At 36.3% G+C, this 20,809-nt stretch overlaps 1 protein-coding gene across 2 annotated transcripts in view; it reads right to left on the bottom strand.

The window, feature by feature from the left end:
- wake (ankyrin repeat and fibronectin type III domain containing protein wide awake) overlaps positions 1 to 20,809 on the bottom strand; it is an 865,293-nt gene that overhangs the window by 438,747 nt on the left and 405,737 nt on the right. The window contains exon 3 of one of the 2 annotated variants that reach the window (XM_081732238.1): positions 7,277 to 7,345. The exons of the other annotated variant lie outside the window; for it this stretch is intronic. Within the exon in view, the coding sequence (XP_081588364.1) occupies positions 7,277 to 7,345 (69 nt within the window). The remainder of the gene's footprint in view (positions 1 to 7,276; positions 7,346 to 20,809) is intronic. 2 annotated transcript variants of the gene reach the window in all.

The following is a 20,809-nucleotide window of genomic DNA, read 5'->3' on the forward strand; positions in this document are numbered from 1 at the left end:
CATTTTCAACCCGGTCGCTTGTGTTTCCATATTTCCCCAAATACTCATTTTCCAGAGGTAGGGTCAGGGCCGTAACTTGTGGGTGCCAGAGGGGCAACTGCCCCCGGGAAGCTCCATGCCTTTCGAAGGGGGCCCACTTTAAGACAAATTTTCTTACTCCATATGCGATACGAACATGAAATTATAAATGAAGCATCAAACAGGTTCACTACATTACGTAAACAAAACAGTACACAAGAGGTAAATAAAACAAAAATGAGTCGTGGGCCCATTTCAGTAAAAATTGTCTACTATTAGGAGTCCTAGAAACAATACTTATTCGTATGGCTTTCAGATTTGTCAATATTGTCCCTTTAATTAATTTGTAATGTATGGAACGGGCTCAGAGGCATAACTAACGGCCCCGCAGACTTTGCCATGCGGGAAGGCCCACAAGCTCCAGGGGCTCATGAAGAGTAAGAGAAAGGTGGAAAGAGGGGGCCCAAGAATTAGAAAAGCAACTTTTTCTAGGGGGCAAATTTTCTAGGGGGAGCTCATAAATTGGAGCGAGGGTAAAACGAGAAAATATCCCTTAGTCTGAGTATCGAACTCGGATCATCGAGTGGTAAACGCTTTATTGGTTCTACCACCGTGGCTCTAAGATGTAGCGTAGAGTTGTCTACGTAACAAGAGTTGAGGCTATCTCGTCTTGGATAGTGTATCTGTTTCTACTGGAATAACTCTGGTAGAGACAAAGGTTAGTGGTACTAGCATTACTACTACTTAATGCATGTTATTTCAACATTAAAGGCGTGGAATTGCGGTTAACACAGGCCTGATATAGGGGTTAACACAGGTCTAGTGTTACCGGTTTGACACAACGTCGGTATGAACGGTTTGAAAACAACACCATGGCGATGATAAAGAATTTGGTGAATTAACGAGGGAACGCGGAAACTGTATCAGCGCCACAGTGCTCTTTCAATATATGCACGCCACTGAATAACTAACATGAATAACCATGTTACATATGTTCTACAGCAGGCTGGGCGCGAAATCATATTAATCGAAGTTGCTGTGAGAGAGGAGTGAAAAATAAAAATTCTTGGAATGCTTCGACATACAGAGATTACATATTTTAATGTCCATAGTTATTAAGCGATCTAAAATTAGAGAAACAGCTAACCATAAGTTCACCCATAAATTACATATGGAAAGTTGTTAATTACTTATGAGTTACTATAATTAATTCCTAAACTTTTGTCAATAGTTTCGCCCAGTCATGTATCCAGCAAATTATTAGTGGGAGGACTTTCTTCCAAAAATATTAAGTAGGGAGTATTCCCCTAAACTCCTAGAAAATTTTGCAACATGAATTTTGATGTAAGTTTAAAATTGCATGGATTTTTAAAACTCAGGGATTTTTTAAGTTGAGTTGAGTTGATTTGGAGTTTAACGTCCCTTTCAACAGCGAGGCTATATGAGAGGTGGATCTACTGATTAAGGTGGAATCCGAACCACATGAGCTCCCGCCGGGAATTGAACCAGGGTCTTTCACGCCAAAGGTGAGTGCGCTAATCGCTTAGCTATGAAGGAGCTCTCTCAGGAACTTTTGTAGTTGGTATCCTGATAATTAACATTGCATACAATTTAACAAAAGCAGCTGCATTATTTAAAACAGCTCTAAAAAGCGATAGATTCCGATTTCTTCTCGTTTCATGTAATTTCAGGAACGTGGTGGGACGCCGTCCCTTCACCTCCAGAAAATATGTACGGCGTCCCCCAGTTCCTAAAAAAATTACAATGGGAAAAGATAGGCAGGGAGAAGGCATGACGCCCTGCCGCTACCTACCTACCGTTCCCCTACCTTTTCAGACCCACTTTTACCCGCTATAATGTTCATCTTTTCACAGAAATAACTTTCGCGTAATGCATTGAATTCAAGATCAACTTTTATGGATAACTGATTCAGTTAGTTCTGCTTCAAGCATCAGCAAGCACTAAATAAAAAACTATAAGATGCAGGCGAATGAAAATTCAATTCCATAAACTATTTCTCACCTTGTGTCATTACAAATAAATATTATAACTACATTTTTTTGCACTAAATTATGGAAAAATCACAAACAAATATTACTGCTAAATGCAAACAAAATCTACCAAGAACTAAATCAATTATAACAGAAAGTAGTATGCAGCAAGACAATGCAATTTATTTAACCAAACGCTAAATGTGAATTCTCTGTTTGAATTGATTTCTACTTTTCCATGGAAAGAAATTAAAAATTCAGTTACATGCACTTCTAAACTAATATTACTAGCTAGCTACTCTACAGTTTTACAAGAACGATATATTCTTTTCTTTCGTATTTTCTGTTTTCAATAATAATACAGGTCGATCATGAAGTTCTTTGTTACTTTTTAAAAAAAGCATAGAACCCACAACTTCTGTGTTATTTTGTTTTCCACAACTAATATCGCATCTCGCCTCAATAAAATAATAATAATTCTAGCTTGTAGGTCTGGGACGTAATTAATAGCGTACTACAGCAATTGAGTGACGCATTCCGCATCAACAGAGATTATCCTGATTTCATTAGTAAAAACAGAAATCTTCAACGAACTCATATGATTTTGTGATGCCCGTTGGAGTACATAAATTATGTAAATTGAATATTGCAATCAGTATATATATAAATTTTCAAAAGTGTCATCATTATATGTATTCTGGCATTATTGGCAGGTCACTTGCTGCATCTGAGAGCCTTCCATGCTCCAGGTATTCCGCTAAACTCTTTGTCTTCACGTACGATTTCTCAATTTTGAAATCGTCCATTAATGGTAGTCTCCTTCTCTCCTTCCCTCTCTTTCCTTCCACCATACCCTCTAGCACGTCCCTCATGATACAGTTCCTTCTTATCCAATGTCTCAACCAGTTTCTCTTGTTCTTCTTAATAATATCTAAAAGTGTTCTTTTCTCCCCCACCATTTCTAACACCCTCTCATTCGTTTCCCGTTCGACCCAGCTAATTCTATACATTCTTCTCCACAACGACATTTTGAAAGCTTCCAGGCATTTTAAATCATTTTTGCGTAATGCCTATGTTTCTGACCCATACAGCACAATATTCCACTCGAAAGCATAAATGAAACGCTTCATTGCTCCTGTTCACGTGCTTATCAAAGTGACACCCAGCTTGCGCCACTGATTACAGATAAACGGTTTCCTAATTTGTGCTTCTCTCAGGCATGAACATTCATAATTACTGAATTCAATACCATCTTATAGTTTAACTGAGGCTTTAAAGTTGAGCTAACAAAGATGTAATCACTTCAGAAGATCATTATTTCAGGCATTTGAATGCTTCTGTGTTTAAGTAACAGCATGACTTTGTCTTCTGATGTGGAATGAGTCTCTCAGTTGGTTTATGCCTATATTAATGACGTCATGACGAAATTAGTTTTTATTGCGGCGAGACATTCTTGATGTAGTAAGTCTAATTTATTTTAGCATAATTTTACCAGATCTCAACACATATGCTTCCGTTTTATACATCACATACAACCAAATGCTGAGGCCGCGGTGGCTCAGTGGTACAGCGTTCACGTCTGGTGCATGGGGTCCTAGGTTCGATCCCAGCTCGCGTCAAATGAACTTTGTAGTTTACAAACACCGTGTGAGTGGTTTTTTTCGGGGTTCTCCCGTTTCCCCCAATTTCTTCATTCCGTCATTTCACTAATTTCTCATCATCACCGTCTCGTTTAGCCTAGCCTGCATAAGCGTGGGACGTAAAACTTAAAGATTTCACTTCATTTTCCAACCAAACGCTAAACCTTGGTGATCCTAGTTTGCAGTTAAGACACTGGCAAGTCTTTTGGACAATGAGCATCATATGAATTTGTTTCTCTTATGAAATACTTATTAATATTTCTGGAAAATTTAACAAACATGTATCTAAATTTGTGGTTCCGCATGAATGTTGTGAAATGATACGGAACAGTAAAAATATAAAATCGTGTTATTTTATTTTGTTTATTCGTGGTTCACTTTCTTCGTGAATGAACGAACCATTACTGTGAGAGATGAAAATGAATTCACTAATATGCTTTTATGATACCATAGTTGACAAATCTGCAGGCTAGAATTATCTTCCAGCAAAATGGCGCGTCTCCATACTGAGCGTACTTTCCTCGGTGAAACGTTTTGCAGCCGTTTCATTCGTCAAAGTTATTCCTTGACCCCATTACTCATCAGCCATTATTTGCACTTTTGTTTCTAGATAGTTACGGATTGCTCTATCGTACTAAAGTATGACACATTGTGGACCTGAAGAAAGCAATTTGGGAAGCTATTATTACCATTACTGAGGATCAGTTACACCACACATGAATAGAATAATTGAATGTCGCTGTATGTGCTGAGCCCAACTAATGGTTGGTACGTTGAGACCTCATGAAGTATTCATAAAAGAGACTCACTACCTTAAATATAGCTACAAAATAACTTTATCATTCGAAAGTATGGTAACTATGCTAGTAGAAAACTAACACAAAACTTCATGATCACCCTGTCTTTCAAGACAAAAGCCTCGTAGTTCCGTCAAAATGTAATTATATTAAGTATTATTTCTGTTAAACGAAAACCTAAGCTTATTATAATATTCAAATATTCAAAAAATAATATTCGAGAACATCATATGTGAAAAGGAAAAGTATTTAAAAAGAGTTGAAAAATTACGTGGAAAAATAAGTTGTAAAACGAATTTTGTAAATTGAAATAAATGAGGAATAAAAACGAACATTTGAATTCCAGAACGAATGAAATAATAAAAATAATTGTTTAAGAAGTTTCTTTCTTTCTTTCTTTTTCTTTTTCTTTTTCTTTTTTTTTTGTGTGTGTGTCTTTTTTCTCTAACCTTTACATACGCATTTTCCAGATACTCAAATTATTTTGAAGATGTTGAAAGAAAAATTCCTAAATTTTATATGAGTATTTCGTATGAATTCAAATTTTCAATATTTTTTCAAGTATTATTACAAATCTCTGTTAATTTAACTTTGGTTCAATTGTGAGTATATAAAATTGTTATTTCAAAAAGAGTCAGGCACACTGAAAGCAGAAACATGTACCCTACTAATCACAAATCAAAAACTACTTTTCCATAGTTATATCCTGACGAAAGTACGAAAAAATAGTTTTGAACCGATTTAACGGGAAAATTATACAACCTGATGGGCATAGAAGGTGCTAGAATGTGTTATAAGAAGGGTGCTTCCATAATTATAGCATGCTGTTTAAAGAGGTTACATGTGTTAATGTCCACAAGTTAGTTTTCAGAAGTTTTGTTAGTTACATATCATGAGCTCACGAAACTTTGTTGCCAGTTGTAAGGAGTATGGCTAGTTAGATGTTTTTAATGTACCTTATAGAAATTAGTTAACACAGATTTGGTTACTTAGATGTTTAGAGGTCACAAGAAATAAGCCTGGTTAGTTATATTGTTTAAATATAGAGAGGCAAGTTTCTAGGAGTCTAGCTAATCAGATGTTTTTTGAATATACAGTAAGTAGCTGTCAGAAGTCTGGTTAATGAAAAGTTTTAGGAGTACTTGAAGATTAGTTATTGAAGTCTGGCTACTTATTTGTTCTAAGCTTAAACAGAAAGCTATCAGAGATCAAATTATTATGATGTTTTGAATCATGATCATTAGTTGTTAGAAATTTTGCTAGTTAAATGCTTTTGAATGTATGAGGTTTAGTTGTCAAAAACATGTTTATTAGATATGTTAATATATGAAAGTCTGATGTCAAAAATCTCTTTAATTAGATGCTTTGAATATATAAAGCTTAGATTTAAGAAATCTAATTAATTAAGTGATTTTTAATATATGGAGGGGTTTAGTTGTCAAAAACATGTTTATTAGATATTTTAATATATAAAAGTCTGATGTCAAAATTTTTTTCAATTAGATGCTTTGAATATATAAAGCTTAGATTTAAGAAATCTAATTAGTTAAGTGATTTTCAATATATGGAGATAAGAAATTTGGAAAGTCAGATATTTTTGAACGTACGGAGATTGACACAAGTGTGGTTAATTAGATTTTTCTGAATACGCAGTTTAATTGTTGGAAGTCTTGTTAATTAAATGTTTTAATACAGAGAGGTTAGTTGCTAGAAGTCTGGTTAGTTAGACATATTTGAATATAGCGAAGTAGTTTGATTATTAGATGTTCTGAATATGTGAAGGTTAAATGTTAGAATGTTAGGTACACTCATGTCCAAAATTATTGTCGCATATCTATAAATATGTTGTTGTAGGAATATAATTTGATAAGGAATTAGTCCGGTATTTCTTATAATGTTAGTATGTGTATAATCGGCAAAGACATGTTTGTGGCAAATTTCACGTCAAAAGAGCAGTAAATAAGAATAATAAAACGAAAATAAAACTTTCTTGTCCATTTAGCAACATTTTGTTTTACTCATTCTAATTTTCGTATTTATAATTCTTTCCTATGAAATTTAAATTTTCCGATTATACACATAGTATCAGTATTAAAAGTACCCTGCAAAATCATTATCAAACTATATTCTTGCAAGAAGACAGTAATAGATATGCGACAATCATTTTGGACATGAGTGTACATAGATATAAGTATTTTCAACATATAGAAATTAGTTGTCAAAAATCTAGTTAGTTACATATTTTGAACCGACAGAGGCCATAGCTAGAAATACTATTAATTAGATTGTTTTAATATCTGGGAATTAGTTACCAGAATTCCAGTTAGTACGTTATTCCAGAATATGTAGAACCTAGTTATTAGAACTCTATATTTTCAGCAGTGCTCAATATTACAAAAAAACATTTAAATAATTGAATATAAATTTAAAAGTTAGGAACTTTGGTACCTGATATTTTCAAACGACTTATGTATACACTAAATTAAAAAAAAAAATACTCGCCATTGTATTCAATAGATTTTTTTTGAACGTAGAGGCTAATGTCTTGATATCAATCAAATGCTTTATTTTTTCACTTCTTGTAGCTACGTTTGTACAAACCTTTTGATACTTTATAACAAAACACACTACAACCTACTTCAATTACAAAATAAAAGCAATCTCCAAGCCTTTCACTCATTCCTTCCAAATACGTAACCAAACCATTCGCAAGTCGTTTTGTGCGATCATCATCATTCCTTTTTTTTCTAGTTTTAAAAGAATATAATGTATACTTTGCTTTTATATTTTATTTGTTGGTGTATGTGTGTGAGAGTGTTGTTTTACTCACAGCTTGCTGAGAATCGAATTCTGGCCGCCAGAAGGCTTGGCTTCAAGGCTGACAGTAAATCCACGTCATCTGCAAAACAAAAAAATTTCCGCCCTTTCCTGTAAGTAGCTGCCACATATAAAGCAATTGGTCTCGAGATTATATGCAGTCACACAGACACACACACACATTGCGCATGCGCTCTCGCAATCAAATTGTTTGTATTCGGCAAGGACGGTAATTGCAGTTGTACAACGCTCAACGGCGCCATTTTTGATATTTAGTCCACCTCTTTAAATGAGGGAAATAGGATTTCCCTTTTTTGTTGAATTTTAAAGTTCGAACATCCATTATAATTTTATAATATTCCCTTCTAATATTTTATAATATTCCCACTTAATTAAGAAGTTTTTTTAAAAGTTTTTATATAAGAAGTAAATGTCAAAACTACAGGATGCCCGTGTAATTTTAGTTCTGGTATCGGTAACACTGTTTTCGTAATCACAGATAGCACTGCGTTATTATTTACTCTGTGTGTGGTTATTTGTGCACTCATTTTACATGCTCCTAGCTGTTTCTCAACTTCGTAACTGGCCATTTACGTCAGCCATGACTTCACAACTGAAATACTTAAGGTGACCTTGAATGCAGAGAAACCAGACAGTGCTCTCTGGACCACGAAAGCAATGTTGCCAACACCACAACGAAAATTGCACTGATGTTCTCTCGGACATTCAAATCTAGGGGTACGGGGACTTCTCGGACACCCTGTAGAATATGAAAAATCTTCTAATACTTCAGTTTGTAAAGCAAAACATCTCCTGAAGTAAATAGATGAGCTGAACATTAAATAAAGCTCCATGACAGGTGTCAGAAGAAGTTTTTGCTGTTCGAGTATTGTTCTTGCCAAATACAACAATTTTGCATCCACACTTCTTGCACAAACTATATTAAAATGTCAGCACAGTAGAAGTATAAACTTAATTTAACTAAATAATTTTAACAAAGATACTCCTTTTTAACATAATATACTTTTTTTTAAAACATAGTACAATTAGAAATAGTAACTTGCAATTTATTTATAAGTAATATATTATTGTAAAAGTTATTCAGACGATTAAATTCAATAATAATTTATTCAATTCAATTTAAATCAAAATATTTAAAAACTCAAAATCAAATTACATAAATTTATAAGTAGTGTGTGTGTCACGGTTAAGAGTATTGTGACACAGTTAGGAGTAATTGTGTCACTGTTGGAAGAAACCAACTGCCACATATACAATGTGCCACATATACAATGCGTAACAATGTAGTATATAATTAGTTTCTTTTCTCAGAAACTACGCATTAGAATTTATCTTGAAGCGTGTCATTTTGTTTAATTTGGTGTAATGCATCGCTTGATGTATATCTCAATTGTATCTACATTTGCAATTAAAAGAAAATTAATGTTGAAGAGTTAATCATAATATTAGGCTTACGTCATTAGCCATACGTGTACAGCAGAGCAGATCACGAACGTCTCTACTCACGAACAAAATTTAAAAACAAATTTTGACTCGACCACGAACAATGTCTCGGCGCAGCAACGTACACACGTGGCTTTGGCACCATGATTTCGGCACCGCAACAGTTGTATTCAGGTTAGCGCATAGTGAACTTCGTTGCCGTGGCGTTGTTCTTAATACTTTTTTCTTTTGTTTTTACATTACATTAACTTTCATTATGATTCGTCGTCCTAGTGTACTATCTTCCTGTGCCAGCAACTATCCAGCCAGAAAGGTAAAGTTATACCATGTAAATTTTATATTACTATACACCAACAGGGCTAAGTCAATAAACAAGTCCAAAAAAACGTTTCTGGGACAAATGAACGGATTAATTGAATCTGCATTAACCTTAATGGTAAAATATTGAACATTTCGGTTTATAAGCAACGTTGCGGAAAGAGTTAAGTTCATAACCCGAAGTACCACTGCATTATCGCCTTGCTAGCGTCACAATGAGAAGTTTGATAAAGGTCTATATTAAAAGGTGTCCCATAAAGAAGACAACTTTTGAAATGCTCGCTATTTCTGTTCTAGTAAGTTGGCAGCACTGAACGTTACATGATTTTCATCTGCTGCCTTTGTGCTTAGTAGTAACGGAGCGCCAAATAGCACATGATCTTCATCTGTTTTCTGTACGGGTAGGAATGGATCTCTTATCACATTAGTTTTTGCTATGACAACACACTGTTCTGTCGTGAAGCGACCCATTCCTACCCGTACAGAAAACAGAGGAAGACCATGTGCTATTTGGCGCTCCGTTACTACTAAGCACAAAAGCAACAGATGAAAATCGTGTAACGTTCAGTGCTGCCAACTTACTAAACTGTAAAAAATGAGGTGTTGAAACAACACAAAATGACTACCATTTTAGCGTGTTACTTGGGTGTTAATTTAGCACCAAGCACATCGCCTTCCGAGCATATCAGAAATAACTCGTTACTACCTGAGAGACTTTGCATTGGTATTTATCGTTTAATACAAGCAAAGCTTTGCGAAATATATTTGGCACTTTTGCCAAGTAACGAATAATGTTTCCTGTAATCGGTCACAATAATATTGTAAACCTGTGAATCGTCCGACAACAGTTACATAGGCAATAATTCTGCCATCTTCTGTTCATACGTGCTAAGACACAAGAATAACAGATAAAGAAAATAGATGGAAGCACCGCTATCTGTGTAATTGTTGTCAAATGATTCACAGGTTTACAACAATATTACTTTGACCGATTACAGAAAACACAGAATGTTATGAGCTACTTGACATAATGCAACATATGTTTTGCAAAGCTTTGCTCATACCAAACAACAAAAACAATGAAAATACTCCCAGTCAGTAACAAGGTATTTGTGATATGCTCTGAAGGCGATGTGCTTGGTGTTGAATTGACACACAAGTAACACGCTAAAGTGGTAGTCATTTTGTGTTATTTCAACACCTCATTTTTTACTGTGTAGAACTGAAATGGGGGTGCATTTCACAAGTCGCATTCTTTATGGGACATACGGTATTATTTGTGGAGAAAAAAAAATCGTTATACACTAATATAATTTACAAATATGGAAAAAAGTTAGGTTTGGAATAAGATATCTTCTTAATAGAACTTTCTGGAACAAATTGTACTCGTTAATAGTGGCAATACTGTAATTACTATTCACGACTTTTATTTAAAGACCGCAAAACGTAATGATTAGAAATGCCTCTTTCTGTTAACATATGAATTGCTCAACCCATTACACATTCTAAGTTTTTTTTAAAAAAATTCATTAGGGGAAAACAAAGCGCATTTCTTCTTTTTTTTAAAGAGTTATTGTATATTTGCTTTTCTGTTCTGTGCACTTAATTAAAAAGTATAAAACGCTCGCCTAAAAATAATACTTGTATTGTAAATAAAACAGTTTTGTTTGCTTTATTAGAATACTGTTTACTTAACTGCAGTTCATAATGTCACACTCCCAGAAGTAAAATTCTACTAAATACACGAGAACATAAACAATTATCAAGCTGTTTCCTGGTTACAGCTTGATAATCCGGATACATTCCTACATTCATTGCATATATACTTCTTTTCCAGTGAATTCACTCTCTACATTTTAAACAATAATTTTTCCGGTGTGGACTTGGATTCTTTGGTGCAGATTCACTTTAAGAGGGGTTCCGTTTCTGTATACCATAACACTTTTGTGTAAAAAATCAGTGACCAATTTGTGTTAGTTTGCCACTAAAAACCAGGAATGCTATCTTACCGAGTCAGGGCAGAAGGGGAGCTCGTTTGGTAGCGCGTAGGGCGCTTCCATGGAAAGAAAGCCCGTCAGCGACGGTGGGTACAAACGAGATTGGCAGAAAAATCTATATATGGCATAAAAACACTCATTTTACATATTAGACTGTGTATTTGTCCGTTGTTATGGTCGTTAGAGATAACATCCCAATATGTTTTCATTGCTTCCAGATTGCTGTTCTAAAACAACATACATTGCTTACGTAAACTTCACAAATATGGAGATCCCTTCACTCTCAGACACTTCTATAGTTGCGCGTCATGAGTTAGCACCAATGTATATAAAGTAAGTTACAGGGAGTAAATGAAATTACACGTTTGTTAGGACTTTACCAATTAATTGCAATGATTCATACGCAATTAATATTTATTACATGTAATTAACGGGAAATAGTGGTTAGCAACAGTGTTGATTTTAGATTTCTCTTATAGAAAGGGAAATCACAATAAACGGTGGGGTGTGTGAAATTAGTACTGTGAGAACATTAGTAAACCATGTTGCACACGATCGAAGATATGTCCCTGGAATGCAGGATTTTGTAGTGTTTTGGACGGGGAATTTGTCTCCCGGGTCAACTCCTGAAATCACCACAGGTTAGTGGTATTCGTAATTACACATAGTTTAATAATTCCCGGCGGGAGCACTCGGTCGAAAAAGTGTAAAAAAATTTCAAGCCAGTCATCCTGAATGAGGGTTTCCTGGGCATTCATACCATGTAAATGCCGGGGTGGTACCTAAATTATAGGTTCCAGGCCGCTTTCTTTCTTCCCTTTCCCCGGGTAATGTGCTCGCCGAAGGACGTCATCCCTCATACTGACGGGTTAAATGGCCATAGATGTCGAAAGCCCAGAAATCTAATTCCTAAGTTTAATAATTACATAGGTGTTCAATTATATGAACTTATTTCGAAATATTTCTGTGTGAAAAGTTCTCTTTTTGTACAATGCTGTCTCTCCTGCACCCTTCGATTGTAATGATTTCGACTCCTGGCGTCAATACTATAAAGAGCAGGCTCGCACCCAGAAATTTTTGTTGGGAGGGATACCATGTTTGTATGGAGTCTCATAATGCGAGACACTATTATAGGGAGCTAGCTTATTTACCAGCGGGGGCTGAGGTAAAGGGGAAAGAATTTCAACAATTTTTCTGCTTGACTCTTGCAACACTCTCTTTCCTCCTTCTATATGTCAGCGTTGCCAGGGTTAAAAATTTGTCACATGAATGTCATTCCGAAGAGTTAGTGTGAGTTGGTTATTTGTTGTGTGCTGTTGTGGTTGCGGTTTTGTTGCTTATTATTCATTTGACAATGGCTTCACAGCGTAAGAGATGGCAAACTATACACAGCGAAGCTAGAGAAGTAATAAGGAAGACTATAGTGCAGTGCGACGAAGAAGCGAAGGAGAAAAAACTGAAGCATTTATCACAGCCTAATTTGCGTGTGTCCACGTATACAGAGATCTTCGATAGGGATTGCATAATTGCATAAACTCTTTGAATTAAGTGAGTATTAGCTGAATTGTTTGACAACGCACTGGCAACCCTGCCCAGGACCGTCGAATGACCGTTTCTTAGCGACGGGGTGGGGAACCTGCCAATCAACTCGGAATTCCTCAGCCTCGCATTAAAGCTAGCTCCCTATAATACTTTATATAGCATTAAGCCAAAGGCCCGTATTCAAGGTGGGCACGGGAAGCCGGGACCACCTAAATTTTTACCGGTCTCTCCTAAAATTTTCACGGTAGGCTCGCAAATAAACTATAATATGGTTGGATCGGCCCTCCTAACTTCTACCGGCCTCCCCTACATTTTTGGGCTGGCTACGGGCCTGTTAAGCCAGTGTTATTGTAAACTTGTAAAGATGATAAGTAATTTTTTGGTACTATCACCCATATTTTCGGATTAAAAAAATGTGTAGCTGGATGATTTTTGTAAGAAATGCGATAATACAGATGAAGTGCATGATCAAATCTTTAGGATACATCAATCAAACCTTTGCTAAACAAGTATAATTTTATTAAGAAAATGTACAAATTATTTTGAGTTATGGATTTTGGGGGTGTCCAGTCTCGCTGGATACCCCTCGTGGATGCGCCTTTGATTGAAAAATTGCAAATCCAAGCATAAAAAAGTAGAAGAAACTAAATGTTAGTAACCAAGAAGAGACATAAAAGAAAAAGTCATGAATATCCGAAAACAATTGACACGACAGTTGAAATATTCCCACAGTGCCAGTGAAATACCTACTCTTACGGCATTTGCAGGTAGAAATGGCTGCCACCAGAGAAAGACGACATTGTTTTGGATTACTGTTTAGCGTGATATACTCTTGAATCGAGTTGCACAAAGAGACCACGCCCTCTACTCTCAAAATTAATTAAAATATGAATTTTCCACAGAAGAGAAAGAGAGAGAGAAAGAGGAAGACAGATCACACATAACTCTCCACATATCGAATACGAAGATTATATAATGTTTCAGGAATATATGTCGAATTAATTTTTTCCCTCCAAAGTAGAACTATATTTAGTTCTTTAATTAAATAAAAGAATGGTAGAAACATATACATATATATATATATATATATATATATATATATATATATATATATATATATATATATATATCAAAGATAGAATCGCATCTCATTTGTAATATTATAGGGGTTCCTTTAATTATGCTCTGGCTTTTGCAAGTTCCCGAAATTTAATAACTAGAAATGTGGCTAATATACATGGTTAATTTTTTTCCCCTTATCGTGATAGAAAAATTTAATATGGAAAAATCTTTGAGTTTAACGTCCCAGGATTCTGTCCTTTAGCCTAAGGAAGATAGATGATTAAGGCAAGTGAATGCTGATGGAATGAGAATCTGCGAGGAGACGGGGGTACCCCGAGAAAACTGCGGACATGATGTTGTATATTAGAAACTTACCTGTTCAAGGATCGAACCAAGGACCTTATGCACCAGAGATAAGCGCTCTACCATTGAGACACCATGCCCCCAAATTTTAATATGAAATTAGGTGCTATTATTTTCCGTTGTTAATATAGTATATGGTAATATTTTCTGTTTTCCCCATAGATACAGAGTTAGCACACGATACCTTTAATGGGAATATAAAGCTGTTGATTGGTTCGTTTGAGTTTTATGCTTTACGTCTGTATACAATACCGAGGTTATGAATGATAGTGGTTAGGGTAGTAATGTCAGCAGGCAAGATCAGAACACAACGTTCCTCACCACAATATCTAAATCTCCAAGAGAATTGGATTACACGACCAGCTCACGATCCCCAACAGATTGCTTTGTTATTTTGGGATTTAACATCTTTTCGCAGCACCTAGGGCTATACACATTAAACTTTACTTGTTAGTGGAGTTCAAACTCCACGAGCTTCTATTGGGAATCGAAACTGGGTTTCACAGGCAGTCAAAAAAATGACTTTGTGAGCACCCACTTTATCATCAGTGGACTTCTTCGTTTGGAGTTATAGCAAAGGTCATGTATGTCATCAGGCTAAAAGTAAAGTACACATCTGAAGCGGAGTTTTACAGGAGATATTACTTCAATATATCAATCAAATCCTGTGCTTTTACGAATGGGGATGGCTCAGTGGTTTACTTTTGGAGCGAAAGGTCTCTGGTTCGATCGCAGGCTATGTCTTAGTGTTGGAGAACATCGTACCCGTAAGTTTCTTTTGGGTTTCTACATTTCCTCCCACATTCTGATCCTACCAATTACCTCGTAATCATTCATTTTGAATAACTCTCGTTTCCATTAATCTACAGGTTATCATCATAGAACGTAAAGGTCATATTTCATTCTATTTGTTCACCCGTATGCATGATGGCACACAGTATGGCTAACAGGGCTTGTACATGCCTGGAAGTTGAGGGTGGGCAATTTGCACACCTGTCATAAAACAGTTGCGTGATTTATTGCATGTATCTTTTTTTTCTGTCAAACATAATGTCCACACCTTACTCGTTTTCTGTGCAGTGTTCTTAAAACATGACAAATGTGATGTTACGTGATACAATTATAGGAAACTATTCTACAGTTAATTAATACCCTTTTCTTTATTACGGGATGCTCATTTCCCTCAAGGTCTATGTCGTATATCCGTAAACTCTCCTGACATGTCCCCAGGAGACGTACAGGAATGTAGATACATCAAAAAATGTATAAACAAATTAGTAGATGGTATCTGGGTAATGTTTACCAAGCTGAATAAGTATTTCAGTTTGTAATAGAGTGAAACATCTGAATAAGATATACCGAAGGAATATGATTATTTTTGCCCATAAATGAGAGGTGTCCTTTCCAGAAAATTAACCCAAATTTAGGGTTTTCATAGCCCCTCCGTGACAGTCATCATCTTGTGACTTGTTTATATGTAAATATACAATAAATGGTAGTTACAACTGTAAATATGGGCCTAATGTCGAAATACTGCACTCGAAATATGTTTTACTGCAATTTAAGCTATGAAGGTTATTTGAATACACCTTCTGCTTTAAGGTTATTTTTAACGTCAAAATAGTTTGTGTCTAACACGGTAGATGGCGCCACCGTCACTAATGTTAACATATACAACTAATAAAATTAAAACAATCAAAAATAAAATGAATAATTCAAAAATTGAGCAAAAACGGATATAATCTGGTTAATGGACGTTATAAAATCTAGGGAATGGAACGTGTCGATTTCACATATTGTTGTTAGTTTCATTGTTAGAGGCCACTATTGTTAAGTAAACAATCAACTTTATCTGCCGAACTTTCTACCAGAAACTGACCAAACCTTGCACAACCATTTAAGATTGCATCCTCAGAATAGTCACAGGGGGACTTATCCGGAGAACGAGGGGACCATAACGCGTTGCTTACTGTGCGCTGTTTTGCAGACAGTTCATGCACCAACGCCAGCAATTCGTTCGACATGTGAGATAAAGCTCCATCTTGTTGAAAATAAAAGTATAGTCTTTGTTGTGGTGCCAATTCGTCTTAAAAACTTTTGCAAGAAGCCTTGATAAAATTCACTATTTTCTGTTAATTCAAAGAACACTGGACTCACTACACGTGTCCCTAAAAATACGCACCAACAAATATTTTGCTCATGGAGGAGTGTATTGTGCAGGATAAGTCGATTCTCAGCACACCAGTGTCGCATGTATTGCGCATTCATGTAACTTGATAACTTAAAGAAAGCTTGGTCGTATATAAAATATAGCAAAAGGATAGTAAACACTGTCAATAATCAATTGACACATGGATGGTTTCAGTTACAGAGACTTCAGGATACGCTGACATGTTCGTGACACAACGACATGCTGGGATAGTTTCTGGACAGACTTATGCGGGCTTCGTGTTATTCACAGCTGAATATCGCAGACGATCTCCGGTGTTGAGACAACAAGTGATTTTCACCTACTTACATTCGCCACAGTCCAGGTTTGACGCCAATTTTACACTAGATTCTGACACACATTGTTTCACAGGCGGTTTTATTCCTGTATACCTGACAGATAAGGTTTATTGTGTGTTCTTAATTCTTCCACTACCACAATTCGCTGCTACGTGGAAAAGACCATCTTCTAGACGCCACTTGTTTACCACAACCGAACAGGTACCGGGCAGCGCACCGGAAACAGGTAATTACACTCAATTATTTAGTACGTCTAGGAATGAAGACGTACTAAAGGAAGCTAGTTAAGGACGATAGATTATGAAGATAATAGGAAAAAAGAAGAAAAAGCATGCTTGGTCATGTTATTTAGCACTCCGAGTGGATCAACGTATTGATAGAGGGAAAGGCAGAAGGAAAACCAGGAAGAGGAAGACCCAGGATAGAATATTTAGATGCAGTTATGAAGAAGAGATCTTATCAAAGTATAAGACAGTTCTCTCAAGGAAGAGAAAAGTTTCAAAATTTCCATGTTGCCCACCAACCTATGGTTGAAGAGAGGAAAAAGATTTGCTAGTCTCTGATATTACCGGTACCAGCCAGGGCTACTTTTGTTTGGGCTACTCTGTACCACTTGCCTATGCCCTTGTTTTGACTAATACTGTTCACTAAAGCTGCAGCTAAGAATAATGTTGATTTAACTGGTTTTCTGCTGTGATTCTGCATACTGCATTTTCTTCTTATGGGAATAAATGCTAAACTTAAAGAAAAAAGATTTAACATTAAATGGAAATAAAGTTTTATGTATAGAAATAAATCGTGCTTATTGCCATTTAAATATACACGTGCAACATGGGAATGCATTACCACTTTTTTTTTTTTTTTTTTCGCAAACAGTAGCAAGCAGCAACATTAGTGGCATCTAGCAATAGAACCCTTTTACTTTCATTTTTACTACATAGATCGCCATTAAAACGGAAATGGTTGAAGGAAATGTAAATTTATCTACTGATTAGCACACGTCAAACGCCTTTAATGTTCTGTTATAGGCGGTGACGTACAAATGGGAATAGACGGAAAGAAGGTGGGGGAACTATATCACGCAATCGTAATGGTTCAGTTTATATCTGGAAAACCCAGGTGGCACCACCAGTCAAAAGGTAGTAAATCTGATAGTATTGTATCGTTTCAAGAAAAAAAAAGTTTATAAGATCAAAAATAACTTCATTTATGGTTGCATAGAAAACGAAAAGTACGGAACTGCCTAGATAATTATAGAATATTTGGAACTACTATGTTTATACTATTAAACAATTCTGATGGATGTACGAGGGCTAGTCGAAAAAGACAGATTACTCATGGAATACACTATACTAAACGCAATGTTAACTTGAGAGCCGCATCACAAGCGCATTAATACATGTCGGCGCGCGAACCTTTTCACAGGGAAGCCTTTGTATGTGTGTGTGTGTGTGTTTTGGTTTGGCTCTCAATCGCCAGGGTTTCAACTGGCGCTGTTCTGAGTTTCAGCTGATATGCGCGGAGCGATGATTTCTCGTCCTTTTCCTGCCGCTTACGAAAAATATGTTTCTTGGTCTATTTGTTTTAATAATTCATGAAGATACGACAATAGTAATAAATGTATTGGAAATTCGCACGTCATGTATTTGCAATCCTCACAATTAAAACCCGAGAGCATGAAAACTATTTTGCTTATTCATTTCAATTGATTAAGGTAAGAAAGGATAAGAAATGAAGCTATTCTCATATATCTACCTGGAAAAGGTCAATCATAAACAGAAACATACGAGCAGCCACCCTCCCACACAATAAATTAAAAATACGATTTTTTTTCTAAAAGCACAGCAACTCTACATTGACACTAAGTAAACCACAGCAAACCGGCAACAATCATATTAACAATTTCTTCAATAGTTGTGTCTGCATATTTTTCTCTTAATCGAGCGTACAAATTGTTGGCAATTTACTTTGCTTGACTTTAAAGAGGTTTCCCTTCCTCGTGTTTGCGATAATACTGAGAAGATGATAATTCGGATTCATCCATATTTTCAACTTCGCGCTTAACACTCTTCATGGTTTCAATTTCAGTACACCCACGTACCCACTCTAACGCACGCGCGAAGACGATATTTGGCAGAGCAGTGTTACTCTCTGCACAAAAATTGCAGAAGTTACATGTGAGTTCCGTTATTTCTTTTGTTTCATTTATCAGCAGGCAATGAAGTTTCTTACGGGGTAGTTACTCTATTTAATTTATATATCATATAAAAATATTAAGCCATTTCCTATCCATCGTGGACGGTTTCTAACATTGACCAATTAAGTAATTTTACTGGTCCTCTGCTTTTGTTATAAGATTTTTCAAGTTTATAGTCTTGCAACACTTGCAAGAGACTCGCATCTTAGCTGCCGGCTTTTCACTCCTTTCTTTCCTTCTCTCTTTCCGATTCTGAGTCGTGACGTCATTTTCATAACCCTTTACTAATAAATGTAGTATCATTTATTTTAAATATTGTTTCTGTATTGACATTTTTATATACTTGAACTCAATTAACTCTTTGAATTGATCTCCTAAGTAATGTTTTACTTGTGTAACGCGAGGAACTATGTAATGTGCGCGGAGTCGCCTGAATTCAAGCTGCATGTCTCGGCTATCAGGATAAGGTCGCGGCAAGTATAGGCTGAGTTCAGATTCGTGTGGGCTTTTTCAAAGTGGTTTCCGTTCAGTTGAACACGCTTTCCCTCACAAGTCTGCCAGACATGGAACACGTACTAAAAACCGTTCTTTGTCATCATCTTCAAAACAGCCTTAGTCTTCCTCACGACGGTCTCCGAAGAACCAGAAATTCTCCAGTACCTTTTTCAGAAAGAGCAAGAGAAAAAAGTCAAGGGAGCTAAGCCTGAGGAGTATGGAGGACGGGTACAGATTCAATGTTTTTGTGGGAGAATCGTTGGGTAACAACTTTGCACATGTGAGGACGACAATGCGTTGTCGTGGTGGACGCATTAACCAGAAGGATGTAGTTCCGATCGTTTATGTTGGATGTGTTAGAAAAAAAACCCTAAACAGACATGTAATACTCGTCTCATCGTCCAATCGTGGTACATCAATCCACAGCAGTAGAAGAACGAAATGATTATCCTTTTCTTGCTGAACTCCATCTTTTTTGGCTTCAGTGAATCAGGCAATTTTCATACTGAGCTGCCCTATTTGTTTTACGGATCGTGATGGTGAAGCAAAGTCTCATCACCAAAAGGTTGGAATTCATGTATGTATCCCAATTCTTTAATGCCAGACGTAACAGTTCCCTACATATTTTCGGTCGCACCACCTTGTATTCAGGAGTATTTTGGGATCTACTTCGCACAAATAAGTCTTATATTCAAGTCATCATGTAAAATCGAAAACACTGTCATAGAAAATGTGTAACATGTATGCAAGACTGTCCATTGTTATTCGTCGGTCTTCACGAACAATGATAGCAGCTTTGTTTATCATGGTTTCGTATATTGCTGTTGCTGGAGCAACCGGGCCAACTTATGCTTTGTTGTTAAAACTAGGGATAGCCAGAACCGGTCCCTAGTGGAACCGGTTTTCGGGTCTGAACGGATCCGGTTCTAGAAGATTCTGTTCCGGAACCTTTTTTCCGGATCCAGGTCTGGAACCGTTTTTTCGGATCCCGGTCTGAAACCGGTTCCCAAGATCCGGTTCTGGAACCGTGTTTTCGGATCCAGGTCCGAAACCGGTTCTGAAACCGGATCTCCGAGAACCAGTTCCGGAGAAACCGGAACTTTGTGGCCATCCCTAGTTAAAACACGACTTCCCTTAAATTACTTGAATCGTCGAAGTGGTGTGGATTATGGCAGAATATCATCGTTATACATCTGCTGCAATGATCTATACGTTTCCATGCTGGATTTCTGCTAACGAAGCAAAACTTCAAAGTATCATGTTACTCTTTCCAAGTCGCCTTCATTTCGTATGTAGGCGAGTGGCGGACTGGAATGGTTTCCTCATATCCTGTGCACAAATGAATGCGCAAGTGAACTTCTATTTCACCATGCATCATTATTTCAAGAATGTTTCTTCGCTATATGCGATGAAAGAAACTCAGTCTTTTTAGACTGGCCCTCGTAAATAAAACATATATAGGGAACAAAGAAGCGTTATTAATTTTCACTGTATAATTCGTTACAACTATTATTAAACCCTTGAGAGTCATTTTTTGGTCAATTTTGTATTATCGGCTGTTTGCACGTACAGTTACATTCATTCTGACTTCCCAATACCA

Source organism: Thermobia domestica, chromosome 11, assembly GCF_964235325.1.
Source record: "Thermobia domestica chromosome 11, izTheDome1.hap1.1, whole genome shotgun sequence".
Taxonomy (NCBI): domain Eukaryota; kingdom Metazoa; phylum Arthropoda; class Insecta; order Zygentoma; family Lepismatidae; genus Thermobia; species Thermobia domestica.